Raw genomic sequence first — 23137 nt, 5'->3', positions numbered from 1 at the left:
GTTGGCACCTACAGGCACGTCCCATGATGACAATAGTGTGTCTTACCTTTCCAGCTGGTGATGAAGACTCAGAGACCCCTCGCAAGGGCTCGGACCACTCCCAGACCCCTCTTTCCCAAACCTGGTGCTCTGTGTGGTCTCTAGTAGAGCTTTTCACACTGCTGTGTGCCTAAGAACCACCTGAAGAACATAGTAGAACACAGATTCCTGAACACCGCCCTAGAAATTCTCCTGGAGTGCTCTAGGGGAGGACCTGAACATCTGCATTTCCAATCCGTTGCCAGGGGATGGCAATGATGATGTGTGGTCTACCCAGCTGTGTGATGGGTATGAAGTCGCACCCCCTAGTCTGGGGCAGCTAGAATGAACCCCCCATCCCCACCCCGTGCACCACACCTCCCGGCCAGCTCTACTCCCACTCGGTGCTGCTCCCAGAGGAGGCGGCCAGCCAGACCCCGGGAAAGAGAGAAGGAAAGACTCACTGATTATCAGGGGAATGGGCCTGACAGGACACCTGGGTCGAGCCCAGCTTCCAGGCAAAGGGAGGGACCAGGGTCACTGACTGACATCCACTGCGCTCCTGTCGGCCCCCTGTGGCGCTTACGTCCCCTCACCTCTCTCATTCCACCGGGACCCCGTGATCAGGCCTGGCCACAGCAGCTGAAGGTGTGGCCTCTGCCAAGGGGGCCTGTGTCCCTGGGAGCGACCCCTGCCTTCCGCCTATTCCTTGCCACTCTTCTTTGCAAACCCTCTGCCCTGGCTGTGCCTTGGGCTCCACTAACTGCCTGCGCCTGTTGTCCTCACTCACAGCCGTGCGGTCCCTGCTCCTCTCCCGGCTCCTGCCCTGGCTGGGGGCTGGGCAGTCCTGGGGGCGCCCCTCCTCCGACTCTCCAGCTCAGCCCAAGGCAGCTCCTACTGGTGGGCGGCGGGAAGATGGGCTATGGCCGGAGCCCTCGGAGGAGCAGCCCCGTCCAAGGCTACTCCGGGAGGTCTCGACTTCTCTGAGCTCAGAGGCTTGCCTGGAGAACCCAGGCCTGGGGAGCCACAGCGGGGTGGCATCATCCAAAGCCTAAGAGCGAGAGCCTTTGGGCAAATTCTCCGAAGGGCCCCTCTGGGGCAAGGGCGCAAGGCCTCGTGTCTAAACCCACCAGGCGGCTGGCGGGAGATGCGGGTGGGAGTTCCGTCCTGGCTCCATCCTGGCCTCACAATGTGCGGACAAGTCCCTTGTGCGGGGCCTCGTTCCCTCCCTGCGTAAAACAAAGGGGTTGACCAAGGGCATGCCGATCAGACTGGCCCTGGGACCCTTGGGATTTCTGGCAGCCTCGGCACCCGCTGGTCTGGGGTGGGGGCCGGGGCTGGAGGGGCAGACCTCAGGGGCCCAGCACCTGTCACTCTGAGCAACATGCCCTGCCTCTGCCCTGTCGCCCCCTTTGCTCCGGGCTGCCTGGAGGAGGGTCGCAGGCCAATCCCAGTCCGCCTGCCCTCAGACAGCTAGGGCGAGGCCAGAAGACAGAGGTAGTAGCAGCAACTCCCTTTGGCCTGGGGCTGCCTACGTAGTCAGACTAGGGGGACAGGGAAGGGGGGGGCTCTCCCCACCCCTCCCCTGCATTATCTCAGCTAATAACGGGGCTAATAAGGAACCACTTTTTCTAACCTAATTGTATTCAAGCATTTTAGTTAATTCTCCATTCATATTTTAGCATAATGAGATCGGGTGCTCTCGGCACTTACAGAGATTAATGCAGAGACAGTGTTCAGCTGCTAAGGCAACGCAGGGCGACTAGCGCCCTCTGGCTCTCGTGGGTACTGAAGGAAGGAAGGAAGAGGCCCGGCTCGCCTGGTCCGCCCTCCACAATCGCAGTGTGGATGACCCGTGGCCTCATGTTGTCCCCTTTCCCGAGCCTCTCTACCTGCCCCTGCCCTGGGGAGCAGAGGGCCATCTGAGCTAACAAAGCCAGAGTTGGCTGGCCCATGTCTGAAAACAAAATGATGGCCTAACGCAGTCTATGGTGCACCAGAACATTCGGGACTTTCTGCCTCTTGGTTATCCATACCTCAAGGCCGATGCTGGAGAGTGGCATCCGGTGAGCCTGCACATGCAGTTCTTGGGCGCTCTTCTTCCTTCGGCCTTCGGTGGGGGCCCACCCCAGGCCACTCCCTGCCTCAGTTTACCTCTCTGTTCCATAGTCCTCTGCATGGGGAAGGACACTTATATCTGAGCTGGCCTGGACCCGAAGCTTCCTGCTGCCCCTGAGCCAGCTACCCGTGGCGCGGACCTCAGAGGCGGCAGCCCTTGCTGGCTGGCTTCTGCCCTAGACTTTCCGAGGGAGAAGGGCTGTCTGGGACCTGAGGCTGCCCCAAGCCTCCCCATGGGGAGCCTCTTCTTTCTTTGTGGCAATCTGTCAACCGCCTCCAGTTGACATCCATCCCCAACTTGGCCTGGCCTTTCCTCAGCACCCGGAGGAGGGGCCCCCTGCCCTCTCCTGCCCCCAGATTCATTCTGCCTGCTTAGCAGCCCAACCTTCTGGCCCCATGATTTTGTAACTAAGTGGTTCACTAATTACAAGAGAAATATGCCTCTGACAGATCTCAGACAGTGCTTCCAGCCCAGCCTGTAGTCTGACGCCGCCCTGACATCCAGGAGCAGGCGGGGCATGGCCTCATTAGAAACTGGGTGAGTCCTTCAGGTGGAGCCCCCCCCAGATGAATCTGGGAAGCGCAGAGCCCTGTGGCCTCCCCTCTGCACCCCGCCTCCCCCACCCCATGAGGGCCTTCTGGAGGCCCTCAGGGTGGGTCAGTGCGGCCAGCCAAGAAGATGTCCAATTTCCAATCTCCGGTGTTATCCCCAAATCCCAGCTCTGGGTAATCTGCTCTGCCGCCCCCCCGAGGGGCTGAGCGAGGTAAAAGAGCAAGGACCTTTGCCTCTCTGTTGGTGGAGCTTCCTCCTGTAAGACCAGCTATTTTCCATCGTATTGATCTGGCCTTACGGCGGGACACCAAGTCAAGGGCATTATGAGGGGCTGGTGGATTTTGGAGGCTGCCTCGGGGACGGGGCTCACCTGGTGTCTAATGTGGGTGGGGAGCTCTGCATGTCCTGACCCCTTCTGCACCCAGCTGTAGCCAGTAGAACAGACGCTTGGAGGGCAGACGCCGAGGGAGCCCCCCGGCCCCCCCACGAGAAAGGCAGTGTGTGGAGGGCGAGGATGCGGAGGACTCTGGAATGTTGCGGCTCTGGCGTTAGAGGCTGGCGGCTGTGAGGGACTCGGGTGGCGGGGGCGCCGTGGGGCAGGGGCCCGATGGCTGCTCTGCTCTCCCCCCTGCCCCACCAGAGGCCCAGTGCAAGCCCTACTACTCAGACTACTCCCGCTTCCGGCTCCTCGTCCACCACTTGTGTACCAGCCATTATCTGGACCTCTTCATCACGGGTGTCATTGGGCTGAATGTGGTCACCATGGCCATGGAACACTACCAGCAGCCCCAGGTAGGAGCGAGTGACCGGCCCCCCGGGCCCTGTGTCCAGCCATGGGCCCGCAGGGTGAAGCTAACCTCCCCTGTGCTGGGGTACCTTGGGCAACTCCTGGGCACCCTACAGGAGTTCCTTATGCACACCTTGCAGCGACTCTTGGAAGTGGGTATCATCTTGGCTTTACGGATGAGGACGCTGAGGCTCAGAGAGGTTCCATGACTAGACCAAGGTCATATAGCTAGGAAGCGGAGGACCTGACTTCTTCACCCAGCAAATATTTATTGAGTGCCTGCCATGGGCTTCTTTACCCTTTGAGGGTAAAGAAGGCAGACCAGTGAAGACCAGTGTCTGCCCTTTCAGGGTTACGACTCTAGTGAATGTCCAGCTCCAAACTCACCAATGATCTTGCCGCTCCTCAGATCAGCCACCGTCAGCTGTCCTCCAGCCCTCAGGCTCCCCATCTGTAAAATGGGGATGTTGAATTAGTAATGCACAAGGCCCTTTCCGGGCTCTAGCCTTCTGTGCCTTCCAGCACATTCTCATGGGGTCTCCTCCCCATCCCTCAAGGAGAGAGATCCTTTAGCACAAAGTTCGGATCATGCCTAAGGACCCTCTTCTATCCTGGTGTGGTGACCAATGGTCGACCATCATGGCAGGGACAGAAAAGAAAGGTCCCCTTAGACTCCCCTGTCTCCCAGATCCGGAATTGTGATGGAGGGGGAGGGGCAGGCATCCCCCCTGGGCCTTAGGAGACCCTGCGTAGACTGCCCCCTATCCCTGCCAGATCCTGGATGAGGCCTTGAAGATCTGCAACTACATCTTCACCATCATCTTTGTCTTGGAGTCAGTTTTTAAACTCGTGGCCTTTGGCTTCCGTCGGTTCTTCCAGGACAGGTAACAGAGAGCGGTGGGGTGTGGGAGAGTGGGGGAAAGGACATGTCTCCCAGGGAAATGCTGAAAAACCTTTCTGGACTCCTGAGGTACAGCCTCCACTCTAGGACCCACCGAGGGCTGATAGCAGGGGGGAGTGGGGGGGCATCCAGGGCCTGGGGGAACACAGGCAGCTGGAAATCGATGTGGCCCAGACTGGGGCTTAAGAGCACAGAGCCTGGAGCCAGACTGCCCGGACCAGACTCGGATCCTGGCGCCACCACTTAGAAGCTGGTGACCTAGGGTAAGTTACTCAACTTCTCTGTATGTTGGTTTCCTTATCTATAAAAGGAGAAACAATACTGTGAAGATTATGAGTTCTTATTTGTAAAGGCTTTAAAACAGTGCTTGACACCTAGTAAACAGCATATAAGTGCCAAATTTAAAAAAAAAAAATGAATGAATACAAATGAAAAGCAGAGGTCCTTGAGCTCAAGTCTCAGTCTGACCTGTGCCTTTGTGACCCGAGTCAAGCCATGCCTTCTCCACAGGATGGAGAGGCGGGACTGGCTGACCTCCACCCTCCTTTCTGTAGTCACTTGGGTAGCCACGCCTGCCCCCTCTTCTGCGGTGCTCCCCCCTCAGGGAGCTGTGTCCTCTTTCCAGGTGGAACCAGCTGGACTTGGCCATCGTGCTGCTATCCATCATGGGCATCACGCTGGAGGAGATCGAGGTCAATGCCTCGCTGCCCATCAACCCCACCATCATCCGCATCATGAGGGTGCTGCGCATTGCCCGAGGTCAGTGCCCGGCTACTCGCCCACCACCCACCTGCCCAGGGTGACTGGCCCAGGGGGGAAACGGCCGGGGGTGGCTCTGTGGCTGGCCAGGGACTTCATGCGTGTGTGTTCCCATGGGTCTCTCTCCCGGCCCCAGCCTCTGCCAAAGGGGAGGGCTGGGAGCTGGGCCGAGGGCAGGGGTGGAGCTGGTGGAGTGGGGGGCGGCTCACCGGTCTGTCCTGTTCTGCAGTGCTGAAGCTACTGAAGATGGCTGTGGGCATGCGGGCGTTGCTGGACACGGTCATGCAGGCCCTGCCCCAGGTAGCTGGAGGGGGTGTGGGGGGGAGGGGCCCTCTTGGGGGGAGGGGGTGCTTTCCGAAGGGATGGGCAGTAGGGAGCTCAGGGAAGCTGGCTGGGAGACCCAGTGGCACCTTTCCCATTTCTTTTCCTCTCTTCCAGGTGGGGAACCTGGGACTTCTCTTCATGTTGTTGTTTTTCATCTTTGCAGCTCTGGGTGTGGAGCTCTTTGGAGACCTGGGTGAGTCGGGGTGGGGAGGGTAGAGGAGCCAGGGCTGGAGGCCCAGGGGCTCCCGCACTAACTCGGGCCTCTCTCTCCTGCCCTCCTCCTCTAGAGTGTGATGAGACGCACCCCTGCGAGGGCCTGGGCCGGCATGCCACCTTTCGGAACTTTGGCATGGCCTTCCTGACCCTCTTCCGAGTCTCCACGGGTGACAACTGGAATGGCATCATGAAGGTGAGCGCCCACAGCCGCGGGGGCCCTGCCAGGGCTGGCCCTGGCCCCGGGGAGGCAGTCCCACTCCTTGAGCCCAGATTCCTGAGCAAGATGAGTGGCTGTGAATAAAAGCAGGGAATTCCCCTATGCAGGAACACTCCAGAACTCCCGCTCCCCGGGACAGTGTGTAATGCTTTTGCTGCCCGCAGGACACCCTCCGGGACTGTGACCAGGAGTCCACCTGCTACAATACGGTCATCTCCCCCATCTACTTCGTGTCCTTCGTGCTGACGGCCCAGTTTGTGCTGGTCAACGTGGTGATCGCCGTGCTGATGAAGCACCTGGAGGAAAGCAACAAGGAGGCCAAAGAGGAGGCTGAGCTGGAGGCTGAGCTGGAGCTGGAGATGAAGACGCTTAGCCCACAGCCCCACTCGCCGCTGGGCAGCCCCTTCCTCTGGCCTGGGGTCGAGGGCCCCGACAGCCCCGACAGCCCCAAGCCTGGGGTCCCGCACACTGCGGCCCACGCTGGAGCAGCCTCGCGCTCTTCCCTGGAGCACCCCACGGTGAGCAGATGGCCACCCCTGCCGAGAGGGGCATGGGACCTGTGGCCAGTGGCTGGGTGGGTGGTGGACAGGGAGTGGGCAGCGTGGCAGACCCCAGGGCCCCACCTGGATCCTTCTGCCCCTCCTGCCTGGATGCTGAGGGGTAAGCGGTCCCCCGCCCGTCCCCAGAGAGGCTGCCCGCCCTCGCAGCACAGGGCCACCCCAGCAAGCCACGGGCACGTGTGCTGGCTCGTCCACGCCCTGCGCCTCCAGCCCAGTCGGCCTCCCCGTCTTGGCTCTTAGGTTCAAGGCTAAGTTTTCTGTTTCCTTCCTGTTTCTTTCTTACCCTTGCCCGATTACCAAACCTCTTTCCTTCCCACCCTTCAACCTGCCTGATTCCATCTCTCAATCCTTTCCTTACCTTCGTTTTCCCTCTCCCTCTCTCCCTGTGAGCTCTTCTCATCTCTGGCTCCCATTCTCCTCCCTCCCACACCTCTGTCTCCTCTGTCCTATCCCCTCCTCCTTCTCCTGTGTCTTTGTTGCTGGTGTGTGTGTGTGCATACCTATGTGTGTGCATGTGACCTCCTCCTCTTTCTCCCTCTGTGTCTCTTTGTCAATCCCCCGCCACTGCGACACTTCCCCCCGTTGCCCCTCTGAACCCCACTCCCCTGACTCTCCGGCTCCCCTCCTGGGCTGGTCCTCCCCAGGACAGACAGCTGTTTGACACCATATCCCTGCTGATCCAGGGCTCCCTGGAAGGGGAGCTGAAGCTGATGGACGAGCTGGCAGGCCCTGGGGGCCAGCCCTCTGCCTTCCCTCCCGCCCGCAGCCCGGGCGGCTCCGACCCACAGGTTACTGTGCCGGGCTGTGCCATGCTGCGCTGCGCTTCTGGGGAGGTGGGGGGGGGGTGTTTCCTGCCCACTGGGTCGCTGGGGAAAGAACAGCCTCAGGGCCTCAGTTGAGCTTTGGGCTTGGCAGGAGGCAGCCGGGGGTTCTTACATGCTGAGATTAACCCTTGGAACACATACTTGGAAGGTAGGGACACTGAGATTGCACTTCCAGGGGAGAAGGACGAATGGAGGAGGGGTTTACAGAGGGCGTTCGGCAGAAAGAACCTGGACAAAAAGAGGAGGGGGCAGAAGACAAGTTGGCAGTGGGACCTTAGTGGGTGGAGGGAGGGAGGTGCCAAATCCAGGGGAGAAGCGCTTTTGGGGATAGTGCAGGTGGCCAGGGGACCCGTGGAGGGCTATGTCTTAGGCCACCGTCTGCTTCTTCCCTCTGTCCAGCGCCCATCCCCCAAATCTCTGTTTGGTGGCTTTTTTAGCCATGGAGCCCATTAGACATGATGAGTGCTCTCAGTAGCCAGTGCTTTCTGACCTGGTCATGGGAGGAAATGGAAGGTTCCAGCTGAGAGTGGATTCTGGGGACCTCGCCGTGAAATAAGACCAGGTGTCCCCCATAAGCCCAGTCTCTTTCCACAGCTCTGCGTGTTTTTCTTTCCCAGTCCCATCTAAACACGGCTCTTCGGCTTCCTGGGGTTCTCCTACCCACCTCTTCCCCCCTTGTGGCCCCTTCCATTTGGCAGAGCGCCCTGTCATCTCTCCTGGGTCAGGCGCTGCAGGGAAGCCCCCGGTAGGCCTGGAGTGGAGGCAAGAAAACAGGTGTTAGTGGGAGATAGAAAAGCCTGGTGTTCCACAGGCCCTGTTGGGTGGAGGGGAAGGAAGGCAGCTTCCCAGTACCTGGGACACCTGTAGCCTGTTCCAAAGAAATAGACGTTATCCTCACATAGGAAGGGACCCTGCCTCTAGGGTCCCTGACCTCTTGAATCCCCTCTTGGAATTCAGTCTCAGATGGGCTGTAGGGACTTCAACCTGGCAATGACCTAGAATGATCTGTGAGAGAGCCCATCCCTTCCTGAGACCTCCCATCCTGAAGGAGGCTCATGGCGGTGGGGCGGGGTGGGGGGGGAGGGGGGGTGTGGGGAGAGAAGAGGACATGATGGGCTGATCAGGCAGATGGCTCATCTGGGAGGGATGGCCCTCCCCTTCCCCAGGGTGCTGTAGGCACTGAAATCCCCCCCGCAGATCCCTGGTGAGCCAGCCAGTTTGCGTGGTGGCCCACCCCAGTGCGCTCAATTCAGAATGGCGGCAGGAGGAGAGCATCTCCCAGAACCAAAGCTAAAGAGGGCGGGCAAGCTGCCGGCAGGCGGAGGAGGGCCCAGGAGGGGAGAAGCCAGAATCTGGGGGCAGGCCAAGTCCTGCCAGGCTTTTGGAAGCAGACAGAATAAGCAGAAAACAGTCATCAGATTGGCAGCTTTGTCCCCAGCGCCCCCCACGCTGCTCTGTCTGTGCCGAGAGTAGAGAGGTGCTTTGCTGGCCTTTCTTCTTTTTTTTTTTTCTGGTCTCATCTTTCTGAGAGTTGAAAGCCCTCCCTGCTTCCCGCTTCCTCCCTGGGTGGTGGTAGTGTGGGAGGGGGCCATTCAGGTTCCTGGGGTATCTTTAGAATAAGTTTCTGCTTCTCCTGCTTTGTCGGGGTTCGGGGTTCGGGGTTCGGGGTTTGCTCTCTTTGGCGCCTGCCGCATCCTCTCAGATCAGAGGAGGGGCTTGAAGGGGGGGAGGTGTTGTCAGTTGACTTGGGAGAGGGGTGGGGAGAGAGAAGAGAGGCCTTTTCCCCCCCGTGCTTCTGCTTCATGGAAAGGAGGAAAGGGGGGCTCTGTGTGTGCGCGTGCGCATGTGTGTGTGTGCGTGTGTGTGTGTGCGTGCACACGCAAGTGTGTGTGTTGTCCTCGTTTCTTATGCCTGATCATCTCTCTCCCTGTCTAGATCCCTCTAGCTGAGATGGAGGCTCTGTCTCTGACGTCAGAGATTGTGTCTGAACCATCCTGCTCTCTAGCTCTGACGGATGACTCTTTGCCTGATGACACTCACACACTCTTACTTAGTGCCCTGGAGAGCAATGTACTTACACATGGCCCCTTCCTGCTCCCCCAGCCTCCCCAGGGGCTGGGCTGGCTGCAGGGCTCCAGATCCCTCCCCTCCCCTCTCTCTCTCTCTCTCTCTGCCACCAGGCCCCACCCAGAGGCATCCCCCAGCAAGCGCGCTCCGTGCCCCAGGCATCCCTAGGTCTTTCCAGTTCCCCACTGTGGACAAAGAAATTAGACGAGATTAAACTGGGGCCTCAAGGGCCCAGGGGCACAGTTGTGAAAGAGTTAACCTAGACATCCAGGAGTAACACAGCCCAAAACAGAGGTGGCATCAGGCAGCTAGCTAACCAAGGGGCCTGCCTGGATGCGGAGTCAGTCTCTGTATTTGGAGCCTGTGCAAGCCAGCCCTTCCCCGCCCCCCCCCCCCGCTCCCCTCCCTCCCCCCTCCTCACCACATGAGCCATTCCCCCTTCCTCCCGGTGGGTGAAACCATCTCTGCTGCTACCAACCAGCCCTTCTGCCTGGGGAGCTGTCCCTGTCTCCTCCGTTGCTGTCCCTGCGTGTCCCCATGTCCGGGGGGGGGGGGGGTCTTTGTGTTTGGGACAGCTTCTTCACCCCTGCCCAGCTCCCCTTCCCCTTCCAACTGCGAGCAGCTCCCTCCGCCCTGCCTCCCCCCTCCTCTGATGACTTAAGAGACAGGGGCCCCTTCTTCACAGCAGGACCCAGCTGGGGTCCGGCTTTGACCACAGGCTGGGTGGGGGTCCCTAGGGGTCTTGAGGTGGCTGGCAGAAGTGGAGCCTGGGGCTGATAGGGGGAGCAAAGGCTCCAGACTCTTCCAACAGCCCTTACTGGGGCTCCTTAACCGGCTGGGCCTGTGTGGGGACACGGCCCCTCCAGCCTCTCTGAGAACTAGGAATGGAGGGTACAGGGGACCCCCCCAAGGAGGAAGGGGGTCACGGGGAGATGGAGAAATCTTTTGGGAACAAACTTTGACTCCCTCCAGCTGGGGTCAAAGGCCGATTACTGCTTTTCTTTGAAACAAATTCAAAAAACTCACTCCCACCCCCAATCTGTCCAGTAAGGGAGGCCCGTGGTATTCAAGGTATTCAGACCTTGCCTCCCCCACCTCCCATTTGCCACCTGCCAGGGTCATTGAGTAATCAAAAGGGGAGGGAGCCAGGTGGGGGAGCCCGCTGACATTCCCCCGTGGTCACCTGTCACCGAACCCACATTAACTCAGCTCACGGCCCCGGCGCTCTTAAAGCCCTGGGCAGTGAGGCAGTCTCTGCTCTGTGGCAGGCCCTGCTCACTGGGTGGGTCCCCCCATTCCCCACCCCACCCCCATAGCCCCAGCACAGGGATAGGGGGGTGCTTTTAGCTTTTTGTCCTCTGTGCAGCTTCAGAGCCTCTTAATGGGGCCCCGGGAACCACCTCTTGAACCACCTGCCGGGCTGGGCCTGGGAGCTGCTCTCCCTTTTTTGGACACCTCCTCACTCCTCCACCATCCCCACCAGGAGGCTCCGGGGAAGTGACGCAGTATCGGATAGCTTTCTGGGCAGGGACTCCCCCCACCTGCTTCCTTGCTGTGCTGGAGGGCTCATCCATGTGTCTGCCCCCTTTTCCCCCACCCACTAACTCATCCCATTACCGCCTTGTCGGGGGAGGGGATGGGGCCCGAGCCGGGGGTGGGGGTCGGGGTGGGGGTGGGGGGGCGGCTTCTGGTTTCTGTTGTCCAGCTCTGCCTCAGTCAGCCAAACCAGATGCCCTCTCTTTTTCCTACCTCCTTCCCCTGTTCCTTTTGCAGATGGAGCCCCACCCCGAGGAGATGCCCCTGGCATTGGGACCAGACCTGCTGACCGTACGGAAGTCTGGGGTCAGCCGGACGCACTCCCTGCCCAATGACAGCTACATGTGCCGGGATGGAAGCGGCGCCGAGGGGTCCCTAGGTCGCAGAAGCTGGGGGCTCCCCAAAGCTCAGTCAGGTAGCAGGGCTCAGGCAGGCCGCCTTGGCTCACACAGGGAGACCCCATCCTTGCCTCAGCCCAGTCCTGACCCGGGGGGGAGGGGCACTGAGGCAGCAAGAGAGGTCTCTCCGACCTCCAAGGGACCCCCAGCCCACGAGAGTGGCTTTCAATCCAGGATGAGAGGTCTGTGGGGATGGTAGAGGCCCCGGGGGGGGGGGGGGGAGGGTGAAGGTGGGGGGGAGGAGAGGGGAGGGGAGGGACTTAGGTGAGAACCAGACCACTGACCTTCCAGCTCTTCTCTCTCCTCCTGGCCCCTCTGCCCACAGGCTCTGTCTTGTCCGTCCACTCCCAGCCAGCAGACACCAGCTACATCTTGCAGCTTCCCAAAGACACACCCCACCTGCTCCAGCCTCACGGCGCTCCCCCCTGGGGCACCATCCCCAAACTGCCCCCACCAGGCCGCTCCCCTTTGGCTCAGAGACCCCTCAGACGCCAGGTGAGCAGGTGTGGGGAGGTGGCCCGGGGCCTGGCATGCCTGGCACCTCTGCTGGGACCCCTAGGCTATTGGTGATGACCAGGTTGCCACGTCCATGCTTCCAGCAAACGTGTATTGCGTGCTGACCATGTGCCAGAGGCAGTTCTAGGTACCGGGGACACAGTCCTGGACAAAGCGCAAGTGGTCTGGGCCCTTTCGGTGTTTATATCCTTCTCCCTTCTTTCCCTGAGGAGGCCTGGAGACCAAGTTGCTTAGGGACGCAGGTCAACTTGGCGGGAGAACCCACGTCTCTGGACTCCCTTTCCCTGGCCCAGAGGCGCCTCCCAGTTATTCTCTGTACTTCTACTTAGCTAAGGGACACAAGGCACGTTTTAAGGACCTCCACCTTTGGCCAAGCCCGGGGCCCACCTTCCAGGGGCACAGAGCTGAGGCTCAGGCAGCCAGCGGAGGCTTATCTGTCCCCACAGTGACAGGACCACAGCCTGCGCCCCGTGTGCCCTTACATGTGATCATGGCCACATGAGAATCTGCTCAACGCCGCACACTTGAGGACGCAGGCCCGGTCCTCATCCGTTTCCCAAAGATTCACAAAGAGCTTCTGTGTGCCGGGCACGGGGGAGGCAGCCCCTGCCCCGTGGAGCTCACGGGCTAACCAGAGACAGAAATGCCATCAGACCACTGCGGCAATAAGACGCGGCTGCTGGGATGTGCATGTGTGGGGTGCAGCGGGGAGCAAAGAGGAGGGAGGGGTTACTTCTCACGTGGGGGTAGAGGTTGTCAGGCTCTGTGTCACAGGGAACCCGAGCCCATAAAGTTGAGGGGTGCTTGTCATTCGAGAAGGGTTTTCAAGGCCAAAGAAATAGCCTGTGCAAAGGGCTGGGAGCAGAGCTGGCCCAGTGCTTTCTTGTGTCCCAGGGGCTGGGAGCTCCTGAGAGCCACTCCTCCCGGTGTGGGGGAAGGACTGGGGGTGGGGGGAGCAGGCTGCACGTGGCCCCCATCTCCAAACAAGACCAAACACTGACCCTCCTGCCTAGGATGGACCTGCAGGGGGAGGACGGGGTTATCTGGCTTGACGGGGATGGGGGGGCGGGGGACATGGCTGGAAGACAGTCCCCGGAGGGGTTCGGTGGAAGCCCCTGGGCTGAGCGCTCCTCCTACCTCACACAGGCAGCAATAAGGACTGATTCCCTGGACGTGCAGGGCCTGGGCAGCCGGGAAGACCTGCTGTCCGAGGTGAGTGGGCCCTCCCCGCCTCGGGTCCGCGCCTCCTCCTTCTGGGGCCACCTGGGCACCCAGGCGCAGCAGCATCCCCTCCATCAGAGCACGATCTCGAAGCACAGGCCCCCGCCGGCCCCCTGCCCAGGCTCAGAACCCACTTGGAGCAAAGGCCCCCCGGAGACCAGAAGCAGCTTAGAGCTGGACACGGAGCTGAGCTGGATTTCAGGAGACCTCCTGACCGTGGACAGCCAGGAGGAGCCCCCGTGCGCACGGGACCTGAAGAAGTGTTACAGCGTGGAGGCCCGGAGCTGCCGGCGCAGGCCTGCGTCCTGGCTGGATGAGCAGAGAAGGCACTCCATTGCGGTCAGCTGCCTGGACAGCGCCTCCCAACCCGGTCTGGGCCCTGACCCCTCCAGCCTTGGGGGCCAGCCTCTTGGGGGGCCTGGAAGCCGGCCCAAGAAAAAACTCAGCCCACCTAGTATCTCCATAGACCCCCCAGAGAGTCAGGGCCCTCGGCCCCCGCCCAGCCCCGGCGTCTGCCTCCGGCGGAGGGCTCCGTCCAGCGACTCCAAGGATCCCTCGGCCTCCGGCCCCCCTGACAGCATGGCTGCCTCGCCCTCCCCAAAGAAAGACGTGCTGAGTCTCTCCGGTTTAGCCTCTGACCCAGCAGACCTGGAGCCCTGAGTCCTGCCCCACTCCCCCACTCACCTTTCTCCACTGGGTGCCAAATCCTAGCTCCTCCTCCTGGGCTATGCTCCTGAAAAACGTTCCATATGGACTCCAAGGAGGCGCTCCTCCCCGCCTCAGTGGCGCTGGGAACCGACAAGCAGAATTTCCAGAACGTTCAGAGCAGCGGCCTGGCCACCCTGGACCCAGGCAGAGAGAGAGAGGCCCAGTGCAGCTGAGGTTCCCAACACCAGGAGCTACTGGGAGAAAGCAATACGTTTGTGCAGAATCTCTATGTATATTCTATTTTATTAAATTAATTGAATCTAGTATATGCGGGATGTACGACATTTTGTGACTGAAGAGACTTGTTTCCTTCTACTTGTATGTGTCTCAGAATATTTTTGAGGCGAAGGCGTCTGTCTCTTGGCTATTTTAACCTAAAATAACCAGTCTAGTTATATTCCCTCTTCTTGCAAAGCACAAGCTGGGACCGAGAGTGCATTTCAGCCCTGCCGGTGGCCCATCTTCAGCGGAGAGTGAGAACCACTTTGGAAACTGTAATGTAACTTATTTTCTCCTTTAACCTTGCCATCATTTTCTGTAGGAAAAAAAAGAGAAAAAGAGAAAAATAAGATTTTACAAATGAAATGGAACCTTTTTATATATATACATACATACATATCTATATCTATATCTATAATAAAGTAATTTTCCAAAATAAAAAGTTAATCCCGGTCCAGAGTAAAAGCAAAAGGGACAGAGTTAGGCATTTCCAGGGGGCACTGGAGAAAGACCGTCCCTGGAGCTGGGGAGTGGGCAGCGGGCAGGGAGTGGGTCGGAGCTGCCTCTGTGTGCATGAGTGTGTGCGCGCGTGCGTGTCTGTCTGTCTGTCTGTCTGGGGGAGAGAAAACATAACCCTCTCCCTGGAGGGCTGACACCCTGCAGCCTCACCTGGGGAGGGGGGGGACAAAGGCGGAGTTGGGAGGCTCGGCCAGCAGGGTCTACTGCTTCTACCAAAGCTTTCTCGCTTCCTCCGCGCCAGGCCGCTCTGTGAATGTGAGTAATTCCAGATTAACTCTTATTTCTGCTGACAGCTATCAGCCGCACATTGAAAGCTGGAAATTGGCATAATGAAGCTGTTTTGGTTAATGGGGCCGACGGAGACCGGGGGAGGCAGCCTCAGCTGCCGCCGAGGGGATCTGTGGGCTGCTGGGGGGGGCAGCGCTTCTGGGTTTTCCTTCCCCAGCCTTCAGCCCCCGTGACCTGGGACGGCTGGGCTTTGGCCTCCCGCCTTGGGGGTCCTGCTGACCAGTGCTGTGGGCACTGCTCCATCAAGCTGGCCATGGGATGAAGCTGCACAAACAGAGCGGGCTGCTCGCTCCCGAGACCGAGCCCCCCCCCCCCCCCCCCCCCGCGCCCCAGTCCAAAGGCGACCTCCCGGTGGAGTCGGTCTGGCCAGCAGCGGGCTGTGCAGTGCGGAGCCGGCCCCCTGGGGGGAGATGAATGAGCTCCATCAAGGTGTTTACATGGTCTGCTGCTGCCTGCCCAGTGGGAGCCGGCGGAGGAGGAAGGGGGTGAAGGCAGCGAGGGAGGGCGGGAGGGCAGCGAGGAGGAAGAGGAGGAGGAGAAGGAGGAGGAGGATGGGGGGAGGGGGAGGGGCCATTGGTGTGGCCCAGAACCTCCCTTCTGGTGCTACCTTGGCGATACTCTCTTGTCTGAAACCCCGGGGCCAAGACACAGTACCACAGGCTCAGTCAGCCTCTCTCCTGCCAGCCACCCCAAACGTCCACCCCGACCCCACTCCTTTGAACATCCCTACCCCCTCATCTCCAGCACCTTCAAACCCCAGGACCCTTGAAACCTCAAAGGCAGCTCTAATGGGCTGGCCAGCCCCCCATCAGCCTCTCTCTGAACTTGGGATGAGCCTGGGATGGGGGGGGGTGCCAGGCTTCAGGGCAGATGGACCCGGAGGCTTGGTCCCATCCTGTTTTCTAAGCTGGTGAAAGTTTTTCTAATTGCTCTTCTGGACAGAAATATACTTCTTCTTGAAGCAAACACCTGGCTTTATCCTCTTGGGGTGTGCAATAGCGTGGAACTCTTTTTCCTCTGGCCTCCTTGGGTGGGGGCGGGCGCTTGTAGGAGCTGCCTTTAAAAAAAAAAAAAAGCAAAACTGAACAAAATTCCTAGAGTTTTGTCCACCTGGGTCTGCAGATAAAGCTTTTATATTTTTGTAGAATTCTATAGCTGTCTATTCCCTAATGAGGGTGTGACAGTTGGGGAGGGGGCTCTGGGGTCTTTTTTCTTCTAATGGTTGGACAATTCTGGGTGAAGATGAAGCCAGAAAGCTTGGCTATAACCCCTTCTCCTCCAATCCATTCTCCTGCCCCCAGGAACCCCTAGAGTCAAAGTAGATATTTTAGGGGGCAGAATCGTGGCCTCTCCCTTAACTATCTTCCCCCAACAATCGTCCCCCAACAACGTAAAATCTTTATCAGTGATGGAAACAGTTGTATCTCATTAAAAGTGGAAATAGGGGTGCCTGAGTGGCTCAGTTGGTTAAGCATCTGACTCTTGGTTTCCGCTCAGGTCATGATCTCAGGGTCATGGGATCAAGCACCAGGCTCTGTGCTCAGCGGGGAGTCTGCTTGAGATTCTCCCTCTTCCTCTGCCCCTCCCCTCCATTCACACAAAGTCTCTCTTTCTCTCTCCCCCCCAAATAAATAAATCTTAAAAAATAAAAAAATAAAAGTGGAAATAATAACACTGTTGATTCTTTTTTTAAAAAAGATTTTATTTTATTTATTTGACAGAGAGAGACACAGCGAGAGAGGGAACACAAGCAGGGGGAGTGGGAGAGGGAGAAGCAGGCTTCCCGCTGAGCAGGGAGCCCGATGAGGGGCTCGGTCCCAGGACCCTGGGACCATGACCCGAGCCGAAGAAGGCAGACGCTTAACGACTGAGCCACCCAGAGCCCAACACTGCTGATTCTTATTAACAGTAACAATAAGATGCTGCAAACCTCATGATGTTTGTCTGGATGGCTGTTATCTGCTCTAGGGCACATCGGGGAGTGGAGGAGCCTGAAGGAGGCTGGAATGGGGAGGGGCTGGAGGCTGCAAAGGAGGCCTTGGATTAAGGAACCCCCCCCCGGGGGAGGGGGGCAGGGTTGGAACTGGCCAAGAGCTTCAGGGGAGTGGGGGCCTTTGGAGGTAAGAACATCTACCCTGGCACTTCTGCTCTCAGCCTTCTCCTTGGGGGTTCAAAGGAAATTGTGTCAACAGCGACGGGCCCCCACCTCGGGCTTGTCTGCTTCTGCTTCCTCCACCCCAAGACTCCAGGAAAAGGTCTGCCTGGGGGTGGGGGGTGGGGGGTGGGGACTAGGAAGAGGAGAGAGCTGAGCTGTGCTAAAAACAAATCTGAGGCTCTTCTGCAATCTCTCACTTACTCCTCACAACACCCTAACAAGGAGGATAGCATGGCTTTCAATTTTTCACGAGGCAGTGGGTTCAGAGAGGTTTAGTGATCTGCCCAAGATCACACAGGCAGGAAATGGCAGAGTTGGGATTTCATTCTCGGTCTGGCCAACCTCTAGCCCACTGGCTTCATACAACCCAGCCTCTTCTCCTTGTGGAGAAAATGGGGCATGGTGCAAGGAATCCTGGTCATGAAATGACTTGCTGGGGAGGCCTTTTCCAAGGCAGTCACATTTGTGTTCATAGAAATGGGCTCCCTTCTGGGAGTACTCAGAAGCTTAAAGGAACCCACAGTCCTTCACCTTGTGTGGAGGAGGGAGACGTTTAACCACAAGAGAAGGCGTCCCTCAGCTCCAGATGCTCATCCAAGAGCTGGCCAAGGCTGGCTCTGCGATCACCCAGGTTCCCAGGCATGACCTTTCCCTGGCATAATGCTGCCCTTGAAGTACAGAGCACCGCCCCCTCCTCCCACCCCCTTGTCCTTCCTGTCCTCTCCCCGTGCCCCACCCAGACCTCTCCCACTTTCCAAACAGCTTTCACCTCCATCACCCTTAGTCCCCACCCATCACAACCTGGTGCCCCAGGGCCTCTTCTCCCTTTTCCTGGGCCAGCTCACTGGGCGGACCTGGGGGGCTGGGCACCGTAGTGCAGTGAGGACATCAGACACCAGGTGGCAGCACAAAGCACCTTCACCTGCTCGCCGCGTCCCCCATCCCCGATGCCCCTTCTGTAGAGGGACCTAGCCAGGGAGAGGACACCACACTGATGGACACCTTCCACAGATGGATGCTCTGCATAGCCCTCCAAAGGAGGAAACACGCTCACAGGCCCAATGAAGGACTCATCTGTGCACGGGGAATCCCAGGCAGGGGAGTGCAGAGCCCACAGTGCCCAGTGATCCCTGCCTAAGGCCAGGGGACCCAGGACTAATCCAAGACAGTGACTGCCAGGAGCAGTTTAGCTGTGGGCTGGCTCCCAACTCTGAGGACACAGCAAGGCAGGCCAAGGAGGTGGCATCTCCAGCAAACACCCAGGAGGGAAATCTGCTAAGAACATCAGAACTCTGTCTGAGCCCCAGTCCAGGTGTGGGAGCTGCTGCCTGTGGCCCACGGAGCTAGTTAGTTCTTCTTGTTCTGAGAACTGAATCGGGCGCGGCAGCCGGGGGTCACATGCATGCCGAATCAGATCAAGTGCGGGTTGCGGAGGCCGCGAGGGGGCTCTGTGCGGCCCTCACCAGGCTGGAATCTGGACAAAACAAGTTCCGCCCCACCACTTGGGAGGACAGAAGGGGGAGGCTGGAGTTGGGGAGCTGGATCTGGTTTGGGGGTGCTCCAGGCCTTCAAGAACCACAAGGGGCTCAAAAGACTCTGGCAGTGAGTGAAGGGGAGAACTAGAGTAGCCTTTGCTACTCCACACCCCTCCCTACCCTGGTTCCCACCTGACTCTCCCCATTCGCAGCATTTCCTGTCCCTGGGTCTCCCTGTCCCTGCCTTGCTCTCCTTTCTTCTTCTCTCTGCTGTCATTCCTGTTCAGAGCTGTACCTTGCAATTATCTTATCTTTCCATCTCCCTGCCAGGAAATCTCCGCTGAGTTCCCCTGGGATGCTCACTGGTGGGGGAGGGACAGCACACACTCTGTCCGTCCCTCCTGGAGTTGTCCATCCCCAGTTGGAGGGGAGGATGGGGTTGGGGGCGGGTGCAGCCCCTGTCTCTGCTGCAACCCAGCAGGTCTCAGGAGCCTCCAGCTGGAAACATCTTGGTTCTGGAAAGGTGAAAGCAGAGTGGACAGTGCCTACTGCTGGGACTGTGGTTGAGATCACAGTAGCCTCCCTACTTACAACCTCTTCTAAGGACATGAGATACTTGTTTAGTCAGTCAACAAATATTTCCCGAGGCTCTACTTTGCCAGGCACTGTCCCGGGTGCTGAGGATACAGCAATAAACAAGTGTGCTCCGTCCTTCTTCTGAAGGAGTACACAGTCTCCTGGGGGAGGTGAACAAGACAATCAGTGAGTACAATGGGGGCAGGGAGACAGTGCAGAGGAAGGGTGCCTAGCCCGGGATGGGGGCGAGGGAGTTTCGTGGAGGGCTCTGGGGGGGCTGTGGGGCTTGAGCGAAATCTTCAAGGACGGGTAGAGTTTGCCAGGTGCAGAAAGGGAGGTGAGGTGTAGGGAGAGGATTACGCCAAGCAATCTGGAGGGTGGGAAGGGGGACATGAATGCAAAGCTCCAGACATCGGAAATGCATCCTGCCCAAAGCAGCCGCATGGAAACAGCCGGCACTCGGCACTCGGAAGAAGGGGAGCTCCTCCCACCTCTGCCAGGATAAGACAACTCAGGGCCTCGGTTTTCTTGCTCTGGTGGAGCAAAAACAATCATGTCCTAGGAGTTTTATGGTTATTATTCAAGGGCTGTGCGGAAACGGTTCACTTTCCAACAGGGGCCAGAAACGGCAAAACCCCAGTGAATACCTCAAGAGAGATGGGAGAGGCTGAGGTTTGCTAAGGTCCCCTCCCATGATCCCGGAGGCTCCCACCCAATGCCGTGAGCCCGGGAAGGGCTCTCCAATGGCAGGATGGGACCGTGCCAAAGGGAGAGTGCTTCAGCCCCAAGGGTCCTGGCCCCAAACTAGAGGAAGGGCTGGAGGAGAAGCCCCAGTTGCTCACCACAGAAGCTTGGATCACCAGTGCTGGAAGAGACCTTAGATGGCATTTTGCCCAAGTTGTTCAAGAAACCGTGTCCCAGAGACCGCAAGGGCCTTGCGGTATACAAAAGTTACTGCCCAAGGCGGGAAGGGGGTTGGAGGTGACTCAGTCTATCCCTGCCCTTGGGGACCTCTCAGACTGGCAGGGAAGACAGACTCTTCACAACTAAATATAACCCAAGGCACTCTGTGACAAGATGTGAAAGCTCTGGAAAGTCTTGGGCTCAGAGATGGGGGCAGGGGTGCAGGGTGACTGGGTCAGTGGAGGGGAGGGGGGCAGACAAAAGGCAGAGAGGGCTTGCCCGGTGGAGGGGAAGTGGACCCCACCCCCATCCCTCTGCCTGGGAAGGGGGAGCCTTGTCCACCCTGCTCTGTCCAGTGCAGCGCAGATCTCTGTTCCCGTAGCTCGTGACATAGACTTCCTTCTGGTCACTTCCTCCCAGCCCAGAGGGACAGGCCGTGGCTGGCTGCATCTGCATTATCTTGCGGCCCACCCACGCCTGCTGCTAAGCAGCCAAGGAAGAAAACACCTCCTGAGAACAGGTGCCAGGGAAGGGATTGCCGGGATGAACCTGGCAGACCCAGAAGACAGAGCCAAGCCCACAGGGTTGGGGAGGTGGAGGGCAGGAGAGAGATGGGGCAGGGGTGGGGGAGGTGGGGTCAGGGCGGGGGTGGGGGTGGGGTGGGGATTCCTTCTCAGCCCCAAGAAGGGGCGGTGAATTGGCTCCTGTGATCCTGTTGGGGGAGTGAGAGATAGAAGGATGGAGGGGACACAACATGGCCAAGCTGGGGCAAGCAGGAGAAGCCCACTGACCCCAAATCCGTTTTACAGATGGAGAATGTGAAGACTCAGCCTTAGCAGTGTGCTAATGTGGGGCTCTTTCTGGGGCTTCGCCTGCCCATCCCTCACCCCGACGGGGCCAGGGTGGAGGAAATTAACCCGTGCGGGGCGCCCACGAAGTGTGCCAGGCAACACGCCCAATGTGGGTTACTCCTCAGAGTAGTAAGCCTAGGAACTCGGATTATCCCTGTTTTGCAGAAGCAGAAGCAGAAGCAGAAGCAGAGGCCCCGAGTGGTCCTGCAGGAACAGGGCCAAGATCAGGGAGCCACAGATGCTCAGGAAAGGTGGCAGTTTAAGAGAACCATGGGAAGCCGTCATCTGTATGATGCTAGGCCCCCCCTCCCACCCCCTGTACTTAGGCACACCGCAAATACCAGCTCCTCATGTGCTGATTTCTTTTTTATTTTTAAAGATTTTATTTATTTGAGAGAGAATGAGAGAGAGTACATGAGAGGGGGGAGGGTCAGAGGGAGAAGCAGACTCCCCGCTGAGCAGGGAGCCCAATGCGGGACTCGATCCCGGAACTCCAGGATCATGACCTGAGCCGAAGGCAGTCGCTCAACCAACTGAGCCACCCAGGCGCCCCTCATGTGCTGATTTCTGCCCGTTCTCGGGTAACTGGACCGGCAGAGGTAGACTTCCTGATGGGCTGGGCATGTAAGCATTCCCATTTCACGGATGAGAAGACTGAGGTCCAGAGATGACCTGGACCTCATCAGGGATACATCCACAGAGGACGTCTTGCTAAGTCATTTTCCACGTCTCTATGACTTATTGGTCCGGCCGAGTTATGCCCCTTGGACACAGACCCTGCTCCGGCCCCACCAGCCTCAGTACCTGGAGGGGCATCTCTCCGGCGCCGCCCACTGGCCACTCGAAGGAGTTGTCACTGTATCAGTGCCCCCCCCCCCCCAAAAGTCCCTCCCTGAGGGGAGGCTCTGTCGTAATTCCCCAGGACAAGAGATTCCACCCAAAGAGCCAAAGGCAGGGCCTGGCGGGGTGGGCGGGGCGGGGCGTGGGGGGCGGTGTTCGAGGGGGGCGGAGGCGGCTGGGGCGCAGCTGGGTCCCGCCTGGGCAGGCTGCCGCACTCTCCTTCTTGGCCGCAGCGCCTCGGCCCCATGGACGCCCTGTGCAGCTCCAAGTTCTGGGTAAGGAGGTGTCCCGGGACCGAGGGCGCGCACGGGCAAGCCCCTGCGAGGGCCCTGGGGGCTGGAGGGGGGGGCGGCGGTGCGACGCTGGGAGGACGTCTGGCCATAGCCACCCTGAGCCGGGATCCTGGGGTCCTCCGGGACCTGTCTTGCCCTCCCCGACGCAGAAAGAGCCTGGGAAAACGAGGCATGAATCAGAAAATGCTCCCACATGGACTAGGGCTCGGTTGTCCACTTTTACACCTGTCCCCTCCCTCTCTTCCGCATCCAGAGTGCCTGCCTGTTCAAGCACGCAGGTAATTGGGGAAGCTGGCTCTGCTCTTCTTGGAAAGCAATCCTGCCACCTTCTTTTCTCTGGTGTTAAGAGCTGCTAGGAAGCAGGGAGTCCCTCTCCAACCCTCTCCTTTTTTTTTTTTTATGGTATTTATTTATTTGAGAGAGAGAGAGGGAGAGCAAGAGAGTGAGGGGCAGGAGAAGCAGACTCCCTGCTGAGCGGGGAGGCCCATGCAGGGCTCTATCCCCGGACCCTGGGAGGATGACCTGAGCCGAAAGCAGATGCCTAACTGACTGAGCCACCTGGGTGTCCCAACCCTCTTCTTTTATGGATGGGGAAAGGGAGGCCCAGAGAGAGGAAGGGACTTGCTCGAAGTCACTCAGTTAGAAGAAAACAGAGCTCAGAAAACAGTCTCAGATTCAAGGGGCTTGTCCATGGTCATGCAAATCAAAGGCCCAGCATAGGCTGGCCTCAAATCCAGGGCCTCTGATTGTTTTTTTAAGACGTTGTTTATTTAGGGTGCCTGGGTGGCTCAGTCGTTAAGCGTCTGACTTCGGCTCAGGTCATGATCCCCGAGTCCTGGGATCGAGCCCGTGTCGGGCTCCCTGCTCTGTGGGAAGCCTGCTTCTCCCTCTCCCACTCCCCCTGCTTGTGTTCCCTCTCTCACTGTCTCTCTCTCCGTCAAGTAAATAAATAAAATCGTTTAAAGAAAAGGTTTTGTTTATTTATTTGAGAGACAGAGAGAGAAAGAACACAAGCGGGGGGGGGGGGGGTGGTGAAGAGGCAGAGGGAGAGAGAGAAGCAGGCTCCCTGCTGAGCAAGGAGCCCGATGCTGGGCTGGATCCCAGGACGGTGGAATCATGATCCGAGCTGAAGGCAGAGGCTTAACCGACTAAGCCACCCAGGCTCTCCGAGGGCCTATGATTTTTCAATATCTAAATCTTTTTCTCATTTTAAGTATCTGTACCTATATGCCCAATGTTTGTGTGCCCAGTGTGTGTGATCCGCGGGTGTGTTCTGTGTGGGTATGCATGCGTGT

The 23137-nt window shown here is 58.7% G+C and overlaps 1 protein-coding gene across 3 annotated transcripts in view; it reads left to right on the top strand.

The window, feature by feature from the left end:
• The window catches only part of CACNA1G (calcium voltage-gated channel subunit alpha1 G), a 62571-nt gene extending 48264 nt beyond the window's left edge, over positions 1–14307 (top strand). For 2 of the 3 annotated variants that reach the window (XM_064583768.1, XM_064583767.1), the window contains 10 exons: positions 3330–3481; positions 4251–4360; positions 5003–5136; positions 5366–5436; positions 5575–5653; positions 5748–5869; positions 6058–6411; positions 11118–11295; positions 11604–11773; positions 12941–14307. In XM_064583768.1, the coding sequence (XP_064439838.1) occupies positions 3330–3481; positions 4251–4360; positions 5003–5136; positions 5366–5436; positions 5575–5653; positions 5748–5869; positions 6058–6411; positions 11118–11295; positions 11604–11773; positions 12941–13675 (2105 nt within the window). In that variant the 3' untranslated portion in view covers positions 13676–14307. Of the gene's footprint in view, positions 1–3329; positions 3482–4250; positions 4361–5002; positions 5137–5365; positions 5437–5574; positions 5654–5747; positions 5870–6057; positions 6412–7097; positions 7242–9212; positions 9348–11117; positions 11296–11603; positions 11774–12940 lie in introns of all 3 variants that reach the window. The other variant, XM_064583769.1, reaches the window with a different exon arrangement.
• Positions 14308–23137: the final 8830 nt, after the last annotated feature.

The sequence above is a fragment of the Mirounga angustirostris genome, unplaced genomic scaffold (assembly GCF_029215605.1).
Source record: "Mirounga angustirostris isolate CCGP_5_RB_7025 unplaced genomic scaffold, mMirAng1.0.hap1 SCAF_17, whole genome shotgun sequence".
NCBI lineage: Eukaryota > Metazoa > Chordata > Mammalia > Carnivora > Phocidae > Mirounga > Mirounga angustirostris.
Note: the sequence above shows the minus strand (reverse complement) of the source record. Positions and strands in the feature narration are given on the sequence as shown.